This window comes from Hemicordylus capensis, chromosome 17, assembly GCF_027244095.1.
Source record: "Hemicordylus capensis ecotype Gifberg chromosome 17, rHemCap1.1.pri, whole genome shotgun sequence".
In the NCBI taxonomy this organism is placed as follows: Eukaryota; Metazoa; Chordata; class Lepidosauria; order Squamata; family Cordylidae; genus Hemicordylus; species Hemicordylus capensis.
The window spans coordinates 12,282,887-12,300,936 of record NC_069673.1 but is presented as its reverse complement, the minus strand read 5'-3'; the positions used below and the strand labels follow the sequence as shown (position 1 = coordinate 12,300,936).

Genomic DNA, 18,050 nt, shown 5'->3' with positions numbered 1-18,050 from the left:
AGACCTAGGAGTCCTTTCTGTGGTCGCCCCTTGAAATAGCACAGCATCGATTTGTGTTGAATGGCAGCTTGTTCCGCGACGGACTGTGGCTCCATATTCTCTTCAGTGGCAGTCCAGCAACATCTGGTACCTGCTCATTGAAGCTGCCAAAATGCTAATTTCTCCGACAGCTGCAGCCGCGGGCCCCTTCGGGTTAAAGAGCGGAGACCTCTGCGCGCCCCCACCTCGGCCCTGCCAGGTGGAGCTAAATTTGTCTCGACTTCTTTGTTTGCAAACTCTGACAGTGTCAGCAAGACCGGGGCCGTCCCCTGATTAGGTAAGATCCCCGAGTGCGTTTAATTTGATTTGAGAGCTCCCAGAGGGCCCATTACGGCTCAAATGCACAGGTATTTACCGATCTCCCCCCGGAGACTGGCGTGAACTCCCTTTCTAGGGTGAATAAGCTTTTAGAACGATTCAGCAGGCCAGCAGGGTGTGTTTCAGAGAATAGGGCTTGGAAATGAGGGGAGGCCTCTCTGAAAGGACAGAGACACAAAAGCGCCGCGAAAAGGTTGGCGCATTTCCATGCTTTCCTGACATTTTAAACTCGGCGGGTGCGGAGACGGTCTCTGAGTCTGTAACCTTTCTATTCACTCCTCGCACATCCCAGCCCGGGAAGCTGAAAGGCAGAAGACGAGAATGGCCGGGCTGGGCCGTGGGCAGCCTCTGTCGGGGAGTTTAGAGTCCGGAGGTGGGAGCAGGAGGGCCAGAATCAGCCAGGAGTAGGCGGCAGCCCAGCCAGGGGTGTAGCTAGGGGAGAGAGGGCCCGTGTTCATCCTTCTCTCTGGCGGCCCCCCAGAGCGAGGGAGATAATGAAGAAAATAGGGAGGAGTGGAGGTGGAGGGCCCTCAGGAGCTGGCGGCCCGTGTTCTTTGAACCCTTTCGCTCAATTATAGCTACGCCCCTGAGCCCAGCAGTCTGGATCAGGAAGCAAGCCGGAGCCAGAGGCTCAGCCGGGGGTTGCGGCTGAGCCAGACAAACCGGGAATTGCAGACAAGGGCTCTCTAGGGGCCAAGGTGGCCTCCTTGCTGAGGCAAACCTTAGCCGAGGCAGGAGCGGAGGGAGGCCAGGGGCGGCCCGGGAACTGCCGCCACCATGGCCCCCCGAACTCCACCCCCTGCATCTGACGTCAGATGCGGGGGGCGTGGTTTAGCTCCCGGATGGGGCTGTGCGGCCCCCTTTGGGACTTAACACCGGCCAGCGTTGCGTTTGCAGTGCAGCCAGGAGCGGCTCTCCCTGCCTTTAAAAGTCGGAGAGAATCTCTCCGATTTAGCTCCAAGATGGGGCCACGTGGCCCTGTTTGGGAGCTAAATCACGCCCCCCGCATCGGAAGTCAGATACGGGGGCATGTCGGGGCCACGAAGCCCGGCCACTGAGGGGCAGCTCAGTATTGTCTACACAGACTGGCAGCGGCTTCTCCAAGGTTGCAGGCAGGAATCTCTCTCAGCCCTATCTGGGAGATGCTGCCAGGCAGGGAATTTCGAGCCTTCTGCACGCAAGCAGGCAGATGCTCTCCCTAGAGTGGCCCCTCCATGCAGTTACCCAAACCCCTCTTCAAGCCATCCAGGTTGTTGGCTGTCACCACATCTTGTGGCAGAGAATTCCACAAGTTGATTATGTGTTGTGTGAAAAAGTACTTCCGTTTGATGGTCCTAAGAATGATTTTATAAACCTCTATCATGTCTCCCTGCAGTCGTTTTCCCCCCTAAACTAAATAGCCCCAGGTGTTGTAGCCTTGCCTCATAAGGAAGGCGCTCCAGGCCCCTGATCATCTCGGTTGCCCTCTTCTGCACCTTTCCCAGTTCTACAATGTCCTTTTTTTAGATGTGGTGACCAGAATTGGTGTACGCCGCACCATAGTTTTGTATAAGGGCATTATAATATTAGCAGTCCTATTTTCAGTCCCCTTCCTAATGATCCCTAGCTTGGAATTGGCCTTTTTCACAGCTGCCGCACATTGAGTCGACACTTTCAACAAGAAGTTCTTCTGAGGTCCCTCCATAGTGAGAACTGTCTATTTGACTCCTCCTCTGAACTTCCTGCTGCTTAACAAGGGACAAGGGACTTCAGAATCCTTTGGAAATCCAAGTATCTAATCTCCACCAGATCACCCTGAACAATATGCTTAATTGACACTTTTGTCATCTGTGTTGTCAGCAGGTGGAGAAAGGGAAGGGGAGTGTGTGTGGATATTTATCCCTCCACGGTTTATAAATAGCATGTAGATTATAAATAGCCTAAAGGAAGTTTCACAGTCAGTGGCGTTATGGACCCGGAGTGTGTCGTCTTCCACATGGTTTCCTTTAATAACGTCCACCCGCCCAGCAGGTCCTTTATTGAAACGGGCAGGTAGTCTGCCAACCATGCAGGAGTTCCTCTTTAAACAGGTGTGTTTAAAATTCACTTCCACAAAGGCTTATTAAATGCCAGATTTTCTTTCGCAGAAATCTTTGTTAGTGGTGCAGTCTGTTTGCCTGAAGGGTAGGACTTAAAACTCCACGTTTCAGTTGGCTGGGATAAGGTTGACAAAAGCCGCCTATAAAGAGCTTCTAGTCTGCCTTGAATTTAAACGATGGCCTGATTAATTAATGCAATTTATTAATTCAGTGCAGTTATTCAGTTAGTTATGTTACTTATCACAGACCTTCAGCATAGGGGGCACCAAGGATGCCATGCAGGAGAGGCACTTTATTAAGTTGTAAACTGAAGCTCTCATCTGGTCTTTTTAAAATGATCACTTTACGACCATTTGTCATAAAAGGGGGAAACGCATATTTAATTCTTCTTTGATTTATTGTGCTGTGTGTTTTTATTGTATGTTTTAATCCTGTGTTGTGAGCCGCCTAGAGAACAATTTGTTATGGGGCGACTAACAAATAAAATTTATTTATTATTATTATTACTACTACTACTATTTATTTACACTGTCAGAACAGGTGTTATTGACTAGTTTGTTTTATCCAGACATCGAGTCCTTCCCAAGGACCTGGGATGGCTGAATTGTTATTGTCAATGTTGTTGCTGTTATAGATATCGTCGCAGAATATAGGCTGTTGCCAGTAAAGCTGCTTTTTGTAATTGGCTGATGGTGATTTCTGTGGCCCCGATGGTGTTGAGGTGCTCTTCAAGGTCTTTTGGAACTGCACCCAGGGCGCCAATGACCACTGGGATTATTTTGGTCTTTTTCTGCCACAGCCTTTCAATTTCAATTTGTAGATCTTTGTATTTTGTGATTTTTTTCTGTTTCTTTTTCTTCTATTCTGCTATCCCCTGGTATTGCTATGTCAATTATTTTGACTTGTTTTTCTTCTTCTCGACTACAGTTATATCTGGTGTATTGATTGTGTGGCAGATGCTTGTCTGTCTCTAGTCGGAAGTCCCATAATATTTTTACATCTTCATATTCTTCAACTTTTTCAACTGTATGGTCCCACCAATTTTTGGCTACAGGTAGCTTGTATTTTTGGCAGATGTTCCAGTGTATCATCCCTGCTACCTTGTCATGCCTTTGTTTGTAGTCAGTCTGTGCGATCTTCTTACAATAGCTGATCAGGTGGTCCACAGTTTCATCTGCTTCTTTACAAAGGCGGCACTTGCTGTTTGTGGTTGATTTTTCGACTTCTGCTCTTATTGCATTTGTTCTTAGTGCCTGTTCTTGCGCAGCCAGTATTAAACCCTCTGTTTCTTTCTTCAAGTTGCCATTCTTAAGCCATTGCCAGGTCTTGGTGAGGTCTGATTTTCCACTTATATTGTGCAGATATTGACCATGCAGGGGCTTATTTTTCCATTTTTCTGCTCGGTTCTTGACTTGTTTTTTCTTGTAGGCTTGCTTGGTTTCATTGGTGTTGAATAGTTGTTGTTGTTGTTGTTGTTATGCTATTTACACTACCAGATGTTATTGACTGGATTTGGTACTTGAATTATCAGGCCCTTTCCAAGGGTCTAGGATAACTCAAGAAGAATTAAAGATAGCATTGTAGTATCCGTGCTGTACCGAATCGTGTGGCCTTCTATAGTTGATGTGTTGTAATTTTATCGATGCCCAAGGTGTCGAGATGCTGTTCAAGTTCTTTTGGTACTGCACCAGGGCACCAATAACAAAGACAGCATCTTCCACATTCACAATGCATCTGACAATTTTTGAGGTCATTTTAGTGTATGACTATAATAGTGAATAATCTAAATTCCCAAATTTGATTTTAAAAAATCATCATCATCATCATCAACATCATCTTTATTGATGATGTACCAGTTGCAGGGGAGTAAGAGCAGGAGAGAGGGCATGCCCCCAACTCCTGCCCGTGGCTTCCAGCAGCATCTGGTGGGCCACTGTGTGAAAAAGGATGCTGGACTAGATGAGCTTCCTTGGGCCTGATCCAGCAGGGCTGTTCTTAGGTTCTTATCTGTTAGCCACCCCTTAGCAAATTGTTCTCTGGTGGGCTCACAACAGAGGATTAAAACATACAATAAAAACACATAACACATTAAATGGTGAGGAGAAAATACAAAATACAATACAAAGCAGCTTAAGAACTCATTTTAAAATGAAATAAGAAATCAGATCAAATCTGAAAATTAGGATTTAAAAAAGCCTGGGTAAACAAAAATGGTTTTAGACCTGGTGTCTAAAAGCACAAAGTGATGAGAGGAGAGCTGATCTTGCGAGGGAACTTGGAACCTTCTGCTCTTCCCAGAGCAGCCCCATCCCCTCAGGGGAATATCTCACAGGCTCACAAATGTAGTCTTCCATTCAAATGTAAGCCAGGGCAGACCCTGCTTAGCAAAGGGGACAAGTCATGCTTGCTACCACAAGACTAACCATTGATTCCAACGAAGCACTGTCTCTCTGGGCATAAAAGCCACAAAAGAAAAGTACTGCTTCAGACAACAGAAGTTTTGGAACGTAAGTGGCTTTAAAAAGAATTAGGAAAATTCATGGAAGGCGGGTGTAACAGTGGCTATTAGTAATGGTAGTGAGGGATGGAACCTCCATGTTCAGAGGCAGTAGAGCTGGGGTTGTGACATGCTGGAAACAGAGGAGGGCAACATCTCCATCATGCCTGCTTTTGAGCTTCTTAAAGGTAAAGTGTGCCATTGAGTTGGTGTCGACTCCTGGCGACCACAGAGCCCTGTGGTTGTCTTTGGTAGAATGCAGGAGGGGTTGACCGTTGCCTCCTCCCTCACAGTATGAGATGCTGCCTTTCAGCATCTTCCTATATTGTCACTGCCCAATATAGGTGTTTCCCATAGTCTGGGAAACATACCAGCGGGGATTTGAACCGGCAACCTCTGGCTTGCTAGTCAGGTCATTTCCCCGCTGCGCCATTAGGTACCCAGATGGCCACGGTTGAAGATGGAACGTTGGCCCGGCTTGATCTCTGGTCTGATCCAGCTCATCTTTACATGCTGAACAGCAGCGCCTCTAAGAGTCCTGCTATCTTTGACGGTGGTTGGTCTCATCAATTAATCACCGGGCAGATTTTAATCTGCAACTAACTCTTTAGCTCCCTAAAAAAAGAAACTGCCGCTGAAAAGACGAGCGTATGATGGACAGTGTGTTTGGGTCAAGAGAGCTTTGCGCGAAACCCGCCCTCCCCCTTTTTATTTTTTATTTTTTCCCCTCTAGTGCTGCTGCTAAATGGTAAATTTGTTCATATTCAATCAACCTTGGAGATGGATACAGACGTTACCAGGGCATAAGAAAAAGCTATAAATAAATAAGTAGAAAGAGATGGCCTGGCCTCGGTGGCAGGTCTCTCCAGCGAGATCTCCGTCCCCCGGGGCCGTCGTAATCAAAACCTGGGCACCGCTGGGGCCCCTCCCGTCCAGTAAAATGAAAATCGGAGGAAGCCGTGGACTCGATGGTTAAATAATATTGAGATGAGTGGCGGTGGCGAGAGTGCGGTGAATAAGTGAGATCGGGCAGTATGGTGACATGAGCGTCCGAAACACCCAGGTAGATTTCAAACACGGACGAAAGGATGAAGTAGCACCCTGAAGACGTGCAGGTCTGTTCGGCTGTGGGGTGGATGAAATAATGACCCTCCTCACCAGTAGGAGAAAAGTGAGGAGAAACTTTGCAGCCAATCTTCCACCGAAGAGTGAGAGTGTGTGTGTGTGTGTGTTTGAAAAATCCCGAGTATTAATGGGGAAATTGAAGAGCCCACCCCAACCCTGCCGGTTTGTGGTTTTCCGTCTCTTTCCAGCATCACGCGTGCGCCCCCCAATCTCTCCCCCCACTTCCTCCTCCTGTTTGGGCACCCACTTTGATCTGTGTTGGAAGCGCTTTTTCTTTCTCTGCACATGCTTTTGGTACCAATCGCCTGCTTTTTGTTCGGAAAACATTATTAGCGTTCCAGCCGGGGCTTTTATCTCCTGGTGGAATCTCATTAGCACCACATTACAACAGGAGCAGCATCTGTGCCTTTATGCCCAAAGTAGCCAGTCGGTTTGAATTTGCTCATAGTGAGACCCCCCCCACCCCCCACACACACCGCTCTCCCAGCAACTTTCTCCCCATATCTTCAATGCTAATAATCATTTAGAAAAGCAACTTTGTTGTGCAAGCATTAAACAAAAACAAAAAATAAGCGGGGGGGGCAGTTGGTTGGAGACTGAAATTTAGCAGAAGGGGGACGGTTGTTAATTTTTCTCGTTATGTGTGCCTGTTATGTAAGTCTGAGTCGAAGCACGCTCTGGAGAGGGAAACTAGGGCATTTGTAGACATTTTGCAAGGTGGAGTGGGAACAAGCTAAATTAATTATCGACGGTTTGAGAAAGGACGTTGCATAGGATTTATTGAAATCTGATTGGATGCGTCTTGGGGGTCCCCAACCTGGACAGCAGGAAAACATGTTATGTCCTATGAGCTGCTCCAGGGAGCTGAGTCCAGTTGTCTTAAAATGGTGATCTCATTAGTCTGGTCATCGTAGCTACAAAGCAATCATTAGGCTAACCTGCCAATATCTTACCTTCCAGCAGTCACTGGTGATACTCATAAATTGATCCACAAGGTCGTGCTGAAGGTCACTACTCTCCAATTGCTTTAACACTGCATTCTTGAAGACCCCATAGACAGTCTGGGAAGCTTTGGGTGGTGTAGAGAGCCAGCATGGTGTCATGGCTAGAACGTTGGCCTAGAACTGGGAAGACCCAAGTTCAAATCCCCATTCAGCCTGCAACTCACTGGGTGACTCTGGGCCAGTCAGTTCTGTCTAACCTTAATCTTCCTCGCAGGGCTGTTGTGAGGATCAGTATAGCCGTGTACCCCACACTGGGCTCCTTGCAGAAACAGCAGGATATAAATGTAAAAACAAAGAGGTTGTGGTTCCCTGGCTGCTGAATACTATGACAGCTAACAAACTAAAATACGAAAGCACAGCTAAATACGAAAACACTAAAATACGAAAACAGCTAAAATGCTGGACACGGCATTCAGTGGCTGGGGTAAAAGCCAGCGGATGGGCATGACTTTAAAAGAACAACATGGGCCCAAATACACAAATGGCAATTTCAATTTCATTTCAATTTCAATTCAGTTTCGTCTTGAAATGCAAGATGAGCATCAGAGGCCACAAAAGGCATGGACTGTAACCCCATGGTAGAATTCCCAGCACCCCCAGTCAGCATGGGAACATAGGCAGCTGCCCTATACTGAGTCAGACCATTGGTCCATCTAGCTCAGGATTGTCTACACAGACTGGCAGCGGCTTCTCCAAGGTGGCCGGCAGGGATCTCTCTCAGCCCTATCTTGGAGATGCTGCCAGGGAGGGAACTTGGAACCTTCTGCTCTTTCCAGAGCGGCTCCATCCCTTAAGGGGAATATCTCACAGTTCTCACACTTCTAGTCTCCCACTCAAATGCAACCAGGGTGGACCCTGCTTAGCTAAGGGGACAAGTCATGCTTGCTACCACTAGACCAGCTCTCTTCCTTCTCTTTCTGTAAAATAGTGTCCATTTTACAATCCGGCCAGGGAGAGAGTGAAGTAGACTCCTTAGATGCCTGCCGTGACCAGTTTGTTAAGCTTTTTGCAGATCAAATTGCTGGTCTCCATGCCAACTCGGATCCCATCGTTATTTCAGAATCTGTTTGGTTGACACTAGGGCTCCATCTAATCAGCCTTTGGCGGATTATTTTTCAGTTTGTGCCACCGGAGCATGTGAACAAGGAGGGATGAGGCCTACCATAAGAACCCTTGACCCATATCCATCTTGGCTTATTAAATCTTCCAGGACTTGGCTGAGTTTCTGAGGTTAGAAATGCCTCACTGAAGGAAGGTTAGGACTCGTAAGGAAGCAGTGCTTAAACATCTTCTCAAGAAAACGACCGCGGGCCTGTGTCTAGTTTTCCACTCTCAAGCATGTGGCGGCCAAACAGCTCCAGATTTTCTTGGAGCTGGATTATTTAGACCCATCCCCATTTGCCTTTGGCCCAGCTTTCAGGACTGGGGCTGCCTTGGGTGTCCTGGTGGGTGATGTGCACCCGGGAATGGGTGATTCTCCTGGACTTCTCAGCACCTTTGGATACCATCAGTCATGGTACTCTTCGGGACCCTCTTGCTGGGATGGTATTGGGGTCTACCATTTTGTGGCAGTTCCAATCCTTGCTGGAGGATGAGTTCTAGGAGGAGGTGCCGGGAAATGGCTGCTCCACCACATGGTCTTTGAGTGCCTCACAGAGTGCCCCAAGTTTCCATTTTGTCCTCCATGCCTATCAACATTTGCATGAAACCCCTGGGTGAGGTCATCTGGAGGTTTGGGTGTCATCCATATGTCAGTGCCATTTCCATTGTCTCCTCTTGGGGAGGCAGTTTTGGAGTGGATGAAGGTGAACAAACTGAAACGCAGTCTAGACAAGATGGAAGTACTGTTGACTGATGGACCCAGGCAGAGACGTTCATCTTTCCTAAATGGCGTTGCACTCCCCCTGGAACTGCAGGCTCAGACTTAGGGGGTGCTTCTGGATACAGCCCCGTTGCTGGGTGCCCAGCTGGTGGCAGGGGTGCCTTTGGGGAACTTCATCTGGGAGTTGTGCCATTCCTACAGAGCTGGCTACAGTCATCCATGCTCTGGTCACTTCCAGGATGGATATTTATAATGCCTAGAACAGGGCTGAACAACTTTGGCTCTCCTACAGATGTTGGACTTCAACAGCTGTAACCTCGGACTGTGGCTGGGGATTATGGGAGTCAAAAACATCTGGAGGGTCAAAGTTATGCAGCCCTGGTCCAGGAGGTTCCGTCGGCCCAGAATGCAGTCATCAGGGCTTTGTCTGGGCCAGCAGATCAGATTATATTCGTGCGATCCTTTACCAGATTCTCTTGACTGCCCATTTGTTTCTGGGTTCAATTCAGGGTTCTGCTTTTGACATTCAGTTTGGCCAGGGAGCCTACGTGCCTATTTTGCTTACATGTATCTTTGCTTGAGAAAGATAGGAACATAGGTAAAGGTAAAGTGTGCCGTCAAGTCAATTTCGACTCCTGGCGTCCACAGAGCCCTGTGGTTTTCTTTGGTAGAATACAGGAGGGATTGACCATCGCCTCCTCCCGCGCAGTATGAGATGATGCCTTTTAGCATCTTCCTATATCGCTGCTGCCCGATATAGCACCAGCGGGGATTCAAACCGGCAACCTTCTGCTTGTTAGTCAAGTATTGCCCTGCTGCGCCACTTAAGGTGACGGGAAGCTGCCTTATATTGAGTCAAACCCTCGGTCCATCTAGCTCAGGATTGTCTTCACAGATCGGCAGCAGCCTCTCTGAGGTTGCAGGCAGGAGTTTCTCTCTCAGCTCTATTTTGGAGATTCTGCCAGGCAGGGAACTCCCCGGTCCTAGTCCAGCACTCTAACCGCTACACCATGCTGGCTTCTTGTTGTTGACTACAACTCCCAGAATCCCCAGCCAAAGGCCACTGCAGCTGGGGATGCTGGGAGTTGTAATCAACAATATCTGGGAATCCCTGTTAGAGGGAAGAGTGCTGGAGGTCTGGTGGCAGCAAGCATGACTTGTCCCCTTAGCTAAGCAGGCTCCACCCTGGCTGCATATGAATGGGAGACTAGAAGTGTGAGCACTGCAAGATATTCCCCTCAGCAGGGGATGGAGCCACTCTGAGAAAAGCAGAAGGTTCCAAGTTCCCTCCCTGGCAGCATCTCCAAAATAGGGCTGAGAGAGACTCCTGCCTGCAACCTTGGAGAAGCCGCTGCCAGTCTGGGTAGACAATACTGAGTTAGATAGACAAAGGGTCTGACTCAGTAAATGGCAGCTTCCTATGTTCCTCCGTCCATATTGTACTTCAGTGTATTTTCTCCATACTTTAAAAAGTCACAGTTTGCCACATCAATGATGCTTTGGAGTCCTGCATTAATTAACACGTGCTTCCCTCTCTCTCCCCTTCAGGTAACAGATCATGCTACTACTGCCCTTCTCCATTACCAGTTGCCTCAGATGCCAGACGTGGTGGTCAGGTCCTTCATGGTAAGTTTGCATCCAACTCCACCGACTGGCCAAACACAGCAAGGGGTTTGATGGGGTTGGATCTCTCTTTACGGAGCAGTTTTGATTGACGCGTGATTCTGTATGAGCATGTTCCCTGATCTCCCCCCCGCCGCCCCGAAACAGGGAATTTGACAACTCTGCGCCCCACACCAGGAGATCAGTGAGGGGACTTGCAAAGCCTGGACAGGGAGCAATAAGGGCTTATTGATGAGAACTACAGCAGTTTACTTTCCTGGAGCACTGCAGATTGGGCTGAAAGAGTGCTGGTGAGTCAAGCACCAGCATCACTGCCGATTGAACAATAAACTGTAGTTGGGCCCAATGCACAGAGAGAGAGAGAGAGAGAGAGAGAGAGAGAGAGAGAGAGAGAGAGAGAGAGAGAGAGACCCGTTCCTTGCAGCCCCCCACGGAGCATTGAGAGGATCCTGGCGTTGGAGGGGACCTTGAAGGCCATGTGATTATCTTTTTGTTGTTGTTGTTGTTTCTCTGTGTGAACCGCCCTGAGCCATTTTTGGAAGGGCGGTATAGAAATCGAATGAATGAATGAATGAATGAATGAATGTACTTCCACCCTCTGCTCCGTGCAGAAAATCCAGAACTTGGCCATCCCTGGCAGATGGAGTTGGGGCTTCTGCTCATCAATGACTTATTTATGTCCCATCTCTGCTTGAAGACCTCTAGATCAGGGATTCTCAATGTGTGGGTCCCCAGATGTAACTGGACTTCAACTCCCATAATCCCCAAGCAAAGGCCATTAGGACTGGGGATTATGGGAGTTGAAGTCCAATAACTTCTGGGGACCCAACGTTGAGAAACCCTGATCTAGATAAGAAGAGGAGTTGATTCCATAGTTGAACCGCTCTTACCACGAAGGAGTTTCTCCTGATGTTCAACCGAAATCTGCCCTTCTATAACAAGTCCATTAGATCAGGGATTCTCAACGTTGTGTCCCCAGATGTTATTGGACTTCAACTCCCATAATCCCCAGGCCCAGTGACCTTTGGTTGGTGATTATGGGAGTTGAAGTCCAATAATATCCGGGGTCCCAACATTGAGAATCCCTGCATTAGATCTAGTCCTGCTTCCTGAGGAAGCAGAGAACAGTCTTGGCTTCCTCCTTATGTGATCATCTTTCAGGTATTTCCAGATGCTGTAGATACGTCCTTGATGAGCAGAAGGCAGTCATGGTGAGTGTCCCACACTGCAGTCTGCCTCTGGGAACTAATGTGTCGAGACTGGGTGGGCACCTTGGCCTAAGCTGCAAGTCGGTGTTATTGATTCACTAAAACGCCGCTGATAACTTCCAACAAAGGAAGCCAGGATGTTCATCCCAAGTGCCAATAACAGAAGGCATTTCGCCTGTCAGGTGTGCAATCTGGTTGACAGGATGTAGTGAAGTCTTCATTATCGAGACAAGAACGAAGGACTTCCTCCTTGTTTAACCTCTTTCTCCTTCCATCAGATACTCCGGACCCACAATTGGACCTCATTACCTTTTTCAACACACACACACACAAGGCCCATGGTTCAGAAAATTTCAAATTATGTCAGGCTAAAGACGGGCAAAGCCAAAGTCATCCACAGTTGGCTGATGACTGTTCTGCTGGCCCCATCTTAGCTTCTGCACGGAGCAGGTCTTGGTTCTTGTGGGAAGCTATTGACAGCCCCAGACAGAGAGAGCTCAGATGAAGATAGAAGGATTTGTTTCAATAAATGCCGCTGACCTCTTCTTCAGAGAACAATTTTCTCTTATCGACATAATTCAATAGGACTTCAGATGACAAGATTCATGAGCATCCTTCACAGCCTGAATCTGCTTGTCTCGGAGAGTGCCAGTTTTGTGGTTGCATATCTCCTTGAGCTTGAAATTGAGTTATATAATGTTGATTCTTACACAGGACAACGGGAGCGACCTACTTCAGGGTCAAAACCTTTGCCTTGAAGCACCTTGCTTAGCTTTCCTTTTCCTTTTCCACCCCTCCTGCTGCATCCAGGGCCTGAGGGCAGATAGCAGACTGCTTGAAAACAAAGCTGGCCATTAACAATTTCATCGCTGACATATACAATTGTTCTGTCACTCTCTCCTTTCAGCTTAAGAACCAGCAGTGGGGATAGGCCCATCTTTTTAAACCTGGGTCTGCTCTGATCACATTTAAAAAAAAACAGGCAGGGGGCTGATTGTTAGAGCAAAGACACAAAATTCCTCCCCTCCACCTGCTGCTTACCTTTCTCAGGTGCTTTTCTGCCTGGCCATCCTCTGATACTGGAACATACGGGAGCTGCTATCCATTGAGTCAGACCCGTGGTCCATCTAGCTCAGTATTGTCTACCCTGACTGGCAGCGGCTTCTGCAAGGTTGCAGGCAGGAATCTCTCTCAGCCCTATCTTGGAGATGCCAGGGAAGGAACTTGGAGCCTACATGCTCTTCCCAGAGCGGCTCCTTCCCCTCAGGGGAATCTCTTCCAGTGCTCGCACTTCTGGTCTCCCATTCATATGCAATCAGGTTGGACCCTTCCTAGCTAAGGGGACAAGTCATGCTGGCTACCACAAGATCAGCCCTGTTCCATGTAACCGGGATTCCCCAACGTTGTTCACTACAACTCCCAGCATCCCCAGCTGCAGTGGCCTTTGGCTGGGGATGCTGGGAGTTGTAGTCAACAACATCTGGAACTCCCTGTTAGAGGAAACACTGGCCTCCAGGTATCCCACAATGCACCACGCACGTTGGAGGATTCCCACAGGGGATGGGAGCTCCAAGACCAGCCCTCCAACAGTGGAGAAAAGCACCCGGGAGGAAAGGCTGCTGGGAAGGAAGAGACGTGCCTAGGAGGGTTTAGTGCATCTTCTGTCAGCCAGCTACGTCCTTTCCTCTAACAGTCAGATACCTCTCACACACAAACACATGCACACAGTTTTGCATCTTAGGCAGAACTGGATTCAGCAAAAGCATCTTTGACCATTGCCATCTGGGTTGACTGCTGACTGTTGGAGCCTCTCCACACACACCCCTTTTCTCTTTGGATCTCAGGGCGCTGCCTTTTACGGACTCAGTCCCTGGGTCCAGCTAGATCAGTTTTGTCTCCTCTGTCTGGCGCCAGCTCACTGGCACTTCAGATCATCTCAGACTGCGCTGGAGGGGGCCATGGGAAACCTCTCCTGTATTCTGCCAAAGACAACCACAGGGCTCTGAGGTTGCCAGGAGTCGACACCAACTCGGTGGCAAACTTTACCTTTACCTGGAGTTCTAGTGGTCCACGATGGTGACCCTTCAGCGACAAAAATTCTGCTTGTCACTGCATGAATTTCTATTTCTGCTGTTGCTCGTTGAGAGCGGATGAGAGAGCAGTAAAGTGGCGATCAGCTATACCATGACCTTGTCGTGGCTTTCTGCAGACTCCTTGCTAACGTCTGTATTTCTGGGCTCCAGCCAAGGTACATTCCCCGTACCCTTCCACTCGACCAGAATCGATGGCGTTGGGAGAGTCCGTCTTCCGTTTCCTCACTACCTTTGTTTTGCTTTGTCCCCTCCCCACCCCTTTTTTCTTTAGACCTGGTTAAGAAGTTACATAAAGCTCTTCCAGGCTCCGTGCCAACGCTGCGGAAAGTTTCTCCAGGATGGGCTGCCACCTACATGGCGGGATTTTCGGACGCTGGAAGCCTTCCACGATACATGTCGACAGTAGGAGTTTGATGGACGTCCATAGGGGGGACAGGCTGGAAAGCTGGGTCCTGGAGATGGGAGAGGCACCGCCTTCCTGAATATCTGCACTTGGGTTGTCTCCATCCCCAAGATCAGTTTTCACTTAAGCTGAAAAAGGAGTACATAAGTGTTTGCTCCCGTGCCATTCTAACCTGGGCCATAATACTCACCTGGCCCTCCTTACCTGGACTAGACGTGGAATGACGTTGCTGTCCGTGATCATCCCTCAAAGCACGGACTGTCTCAATACTAAAGTTATTTGTTGGAATCAACCAGCATCATCCCTTGTCATGGATACCTTATGGTTTTTAACAGGATGTCCAGCACAGGGTATTTTTGCCACCAGATTAGTGTAGCCCATATCCTATTTTTGTAGAAATAAAAGTTGATATAAAACGATTAAAGTTGATATTAAACTATTGCATGCCTTCTGTTTTGTCTGTCACACTACTAGAGGTCAATATAAGTTTTTTTCTTAAAACATATTACTCTTGTGAGGCCTGTCATTGGCTGGTCAAAGTCATTTTGTATTTTATTTTAAAAAATACAGCTTTTACCCAGCATATTCCTGTATAAAAAGTAGTGCGTACCACTCCTTTAAGCAGCAGGATTGTGTATGCAAAATCATATGCAGCATAGGAAGTGTGTCTTTATTTTGCACAAACTCTTCAGATGGGTACAGTTTGTATAGCTGTATGAGAAATTTTTAATAATGTGCTTGCAAAAGAGAAGTAAAACAGTTCAATTTTCAAAACAGTCTGAAACATTTTGCGTGTTATTGAATAATTACTGTATGTGGTAATTTTGAATCAGAGTAATTTTGAATTACTCATGAGTCTTCTCTTGGGCAGATGTCATTTTTGACTAATTGATCTGATTGAGTGTTAAAAAAAATCTGTTCAGAACAATAACAATTAAAATCTGCTGGTTATATTCAGAATTTCTGAATCTTTTCAGAAATGTTAGGGGAGATATATATATATATAGATAGATATAGATATAGATATAGATATATAAATAATATCTTTAGTGTAAAAAGAAGTTCATTCAGCTAATTTCAGTGGCAGGATTGTGTATGCAAAATTTAGTATCTAGGTAATCGAAGATATTACACACACACACGTGCGCTCGCACGCTCTCACTCTCTCTCTCCCTCTCCCTCTCCAAAACATAATGGATAAAAATACGTGTCTGTGTGTGAGTGTATGTGTGTTTCCTTTTCACAAAACATTTATTTTCAAAACAGAGCATTCAACATTAATACACTTTTTTGCTCATTTCTGCTTTTTTGTTCCAAACCTACTACAAATATTAACATATGGCTTTTCATCAAAAGTTCTCGAAGCCGGATAGGTAGCTAGATAAAGATGGTTGTCGGTCCCAAAAGGCCTCACAATCTAAAAAGAAACATAAAATAGAGGAAATCCTAGAGCCCTCCACCTTCCCCTCTGCAGGGGTGCATTTATTCTGCTGGTTGTCTTCTCGCCACTAAAGCAAGTGTCCCTTTTGGTCCTAACAGGCCGTTGCTCCCTGGGTAAAGCGCGAGGGCTTCACGGATCTGAAGCAGCGTAGCTGAGCTGCAGAGCTCTCTCCTGCCAGCACAAGCAAGCACAGCCAGCAGCCACTCACAACTATGCTCTTGGAGGAAGAAACAGATGTTCTTCCTGTTGCTGAAACTGTCATGAGAAAACATTTCCAAACGCTCTGTGCTGCTTTAAACTTGTAGGGAAATGTGTGATGAGGAATGACAGAGTGTCTTAAGAGCCAGCCTACACATACAGATTAACTTTTCATAAGAAGGCTGCGATAAAATGCCCTGCTGGGAGCTGGCTGTGACTCCCGAGAAACATGTCTCGGATCGGATCATGCACTGCAGACTCGGGAGCTCGGATCGATCCACACATTCTGTACCGTGAGTTTATTTGTATTCTATTGCGGTTGAATTTCAGACAATGGGCACTCTCTTTTTAAAAAAAAGTTATTTTAAAATGGATTCTTTTATATAATTATACATCACCTCGATCTTTTTTGGAAAGGCATTTGAATAAATGATGCCTGTAAATGAGTGGGGGAAGTATGGGGCTGACAGAACCCACTAAAATATGCTCAGCACCCGTTTATATCCAAGCTGGCCCTTGAAGGCCAGTTCCGTGCTAGGGATCATTAGGAAGGGGATTGAAAATAAAACGGCTAATATTATAATGCCCTTCTACAAAACAATGGTGCGGCCACACCTGGAGTACTATGAACAGAATTGGTCACCACATCTAAAAAGGACATTGTAGAACTGGAAAACATACAGAAGAAAGCAACCAAGATGATCAGGGGCCTAGAGCACCTTTCTTATTATGAGGCAAGGCTACAACACCTGGGGCTATTTAGTTTAGAAAAAAGACAACAGCAGGGAGACATGATAGAGGTCTATAAAATCATGCATGGTGTGGAGAAAGTGGAGAGAGAGAAATCCTTCTCCCACTCACATAACCCTAGAACCAGGGGTCATCCCATGAAATTGATTGCCAGGAAATCTAGGACCAACAAACGGAAGTACTTTTTCACACAACACATAATCCACTTGTGGAATTCTCTGCAACAAGATGTGACAGCCAACTACCTGGATGGCTTTAAGAAGGGTTTGGATAACTTTGTGGAGGAGAGGTCTGTTGACAGCTACTAGTTGGAGGTCTGTAGGCCACCTCTAGCCTCAAAGGCAGGATTCTTCTGAGTACCAGTAGCAGGGGAACAACAGCAGGAGAGAGGACATGCCCTCAACTCCTGCCTGTGGCTTCTAGAGGCATCTGGTGGGCCACTGTGCGAAACAGGGTGCTGTACTAGATGGGCTGCCTTGGGCCTGATCCAGCAGGGCTGTTCTTATGTTCTTATGGATTTTGTCCCATACCCTCACTAATTTGCTTAGGCCCTGGGCGTATAAGAGAACATCGTCTTCGCCATGAGGCCCACCTCCTGTTAAGGTCATCTGGAGAGGTTCATCTGCAGTTGCCACCAGCCCGTCTGGGATGGATCTTCTCTGTTGCCACCCCCAGACCGCTGAAATAAGAGCCTCCCCATCTCTGACAACTTTTTAAAAGTCTCTAAAGACGCTTCCCCCCCACACCCAAGCTTTTTAACTAGACTTGTGGCTTTAAATCGTTTTAAATCATGTCTCTTTTTAATTTGCTTTTAAACCACCCAGAGACGGAAGTTTGGGGCAGTGTACAAATTAGATAGCTATCCGGCGAATGCTAGCCACACCTAGTACAGAGTTCAGGTCTCTAACTCTTCCTATATTCCTACATTCCCTGGAACTGATCACTGATATGATCATTAACTTCTTGAAACAGGGGGGAGACCCCATACTGGGGTTTCATATATTGTGTGTGTGTGTGTGTGTGTGTGTGTGTGTGTGTGTGTGTGTGTGTGTATAAATATCTGTGGAGTGTGTGTGTATATATCTATATAATTTATCTAAGTGAGGGGTGTGGCTGTTGGGATGGGCGTGGCCATGGGGTGTGGGTGTAACGGAGGGTGTGGCTATAGGGTCTGTCATTCTTCCGGGCCTGCGCTTCTGAATTTGCGACCACATCACTGATGAAGAAACTGCTTTGGTGCACATATACTGCAGCCGTTCCTGTCTCCTCTGCCCAGTTGACTGTCTTCACTGTGCCTGAAATGTTTCTTCGGGAGCTTCCCTTTGAATGAACAGCCGCCTTCTCCTTGCTTCATAGACCTTGCAGATGTTTCAAATTCTATCTTCAGGGAAGCCACTTAATCAATATCAACTGCTGTTCTCGACCTGGGGACCCTGGGCAAGGAGGCCATA

At 47.2% G+C, this 18,050-nt stretch overlaps 1 protein-coding gene across 6 annotated transcripts in view; it reads left to right on the top strand.

Moving 5' to 3' along the window:
• Positions 1-18,050, top strand: part of RAPGEF1 (Rap guanine nucleotide exchange factor 1) — a 205,581-nt gene that overhangs the window by 59,572 nt on the left and 127,959 nt on the right. For 4 of the 6 annotated variants that reach the window (XM_053281909.1, XM_053281915.1, XM_053281914.1 and 1 more), the window contains exon 4: positions 10,432-10,509. In XM_053281909.1, the coding sequence (XP_053137884.1) occupies positions 10,432-10,509 (78 nt within the window). Of the gene's footprint in view, positions 1-10,431; positions 10,510-15,815; positions 16,143-18,050 lie in introns of those variants that run through there. The other 2 variants (XM_053281911.1, XM_053281913.1) reach the window with 1 other exon arrangement.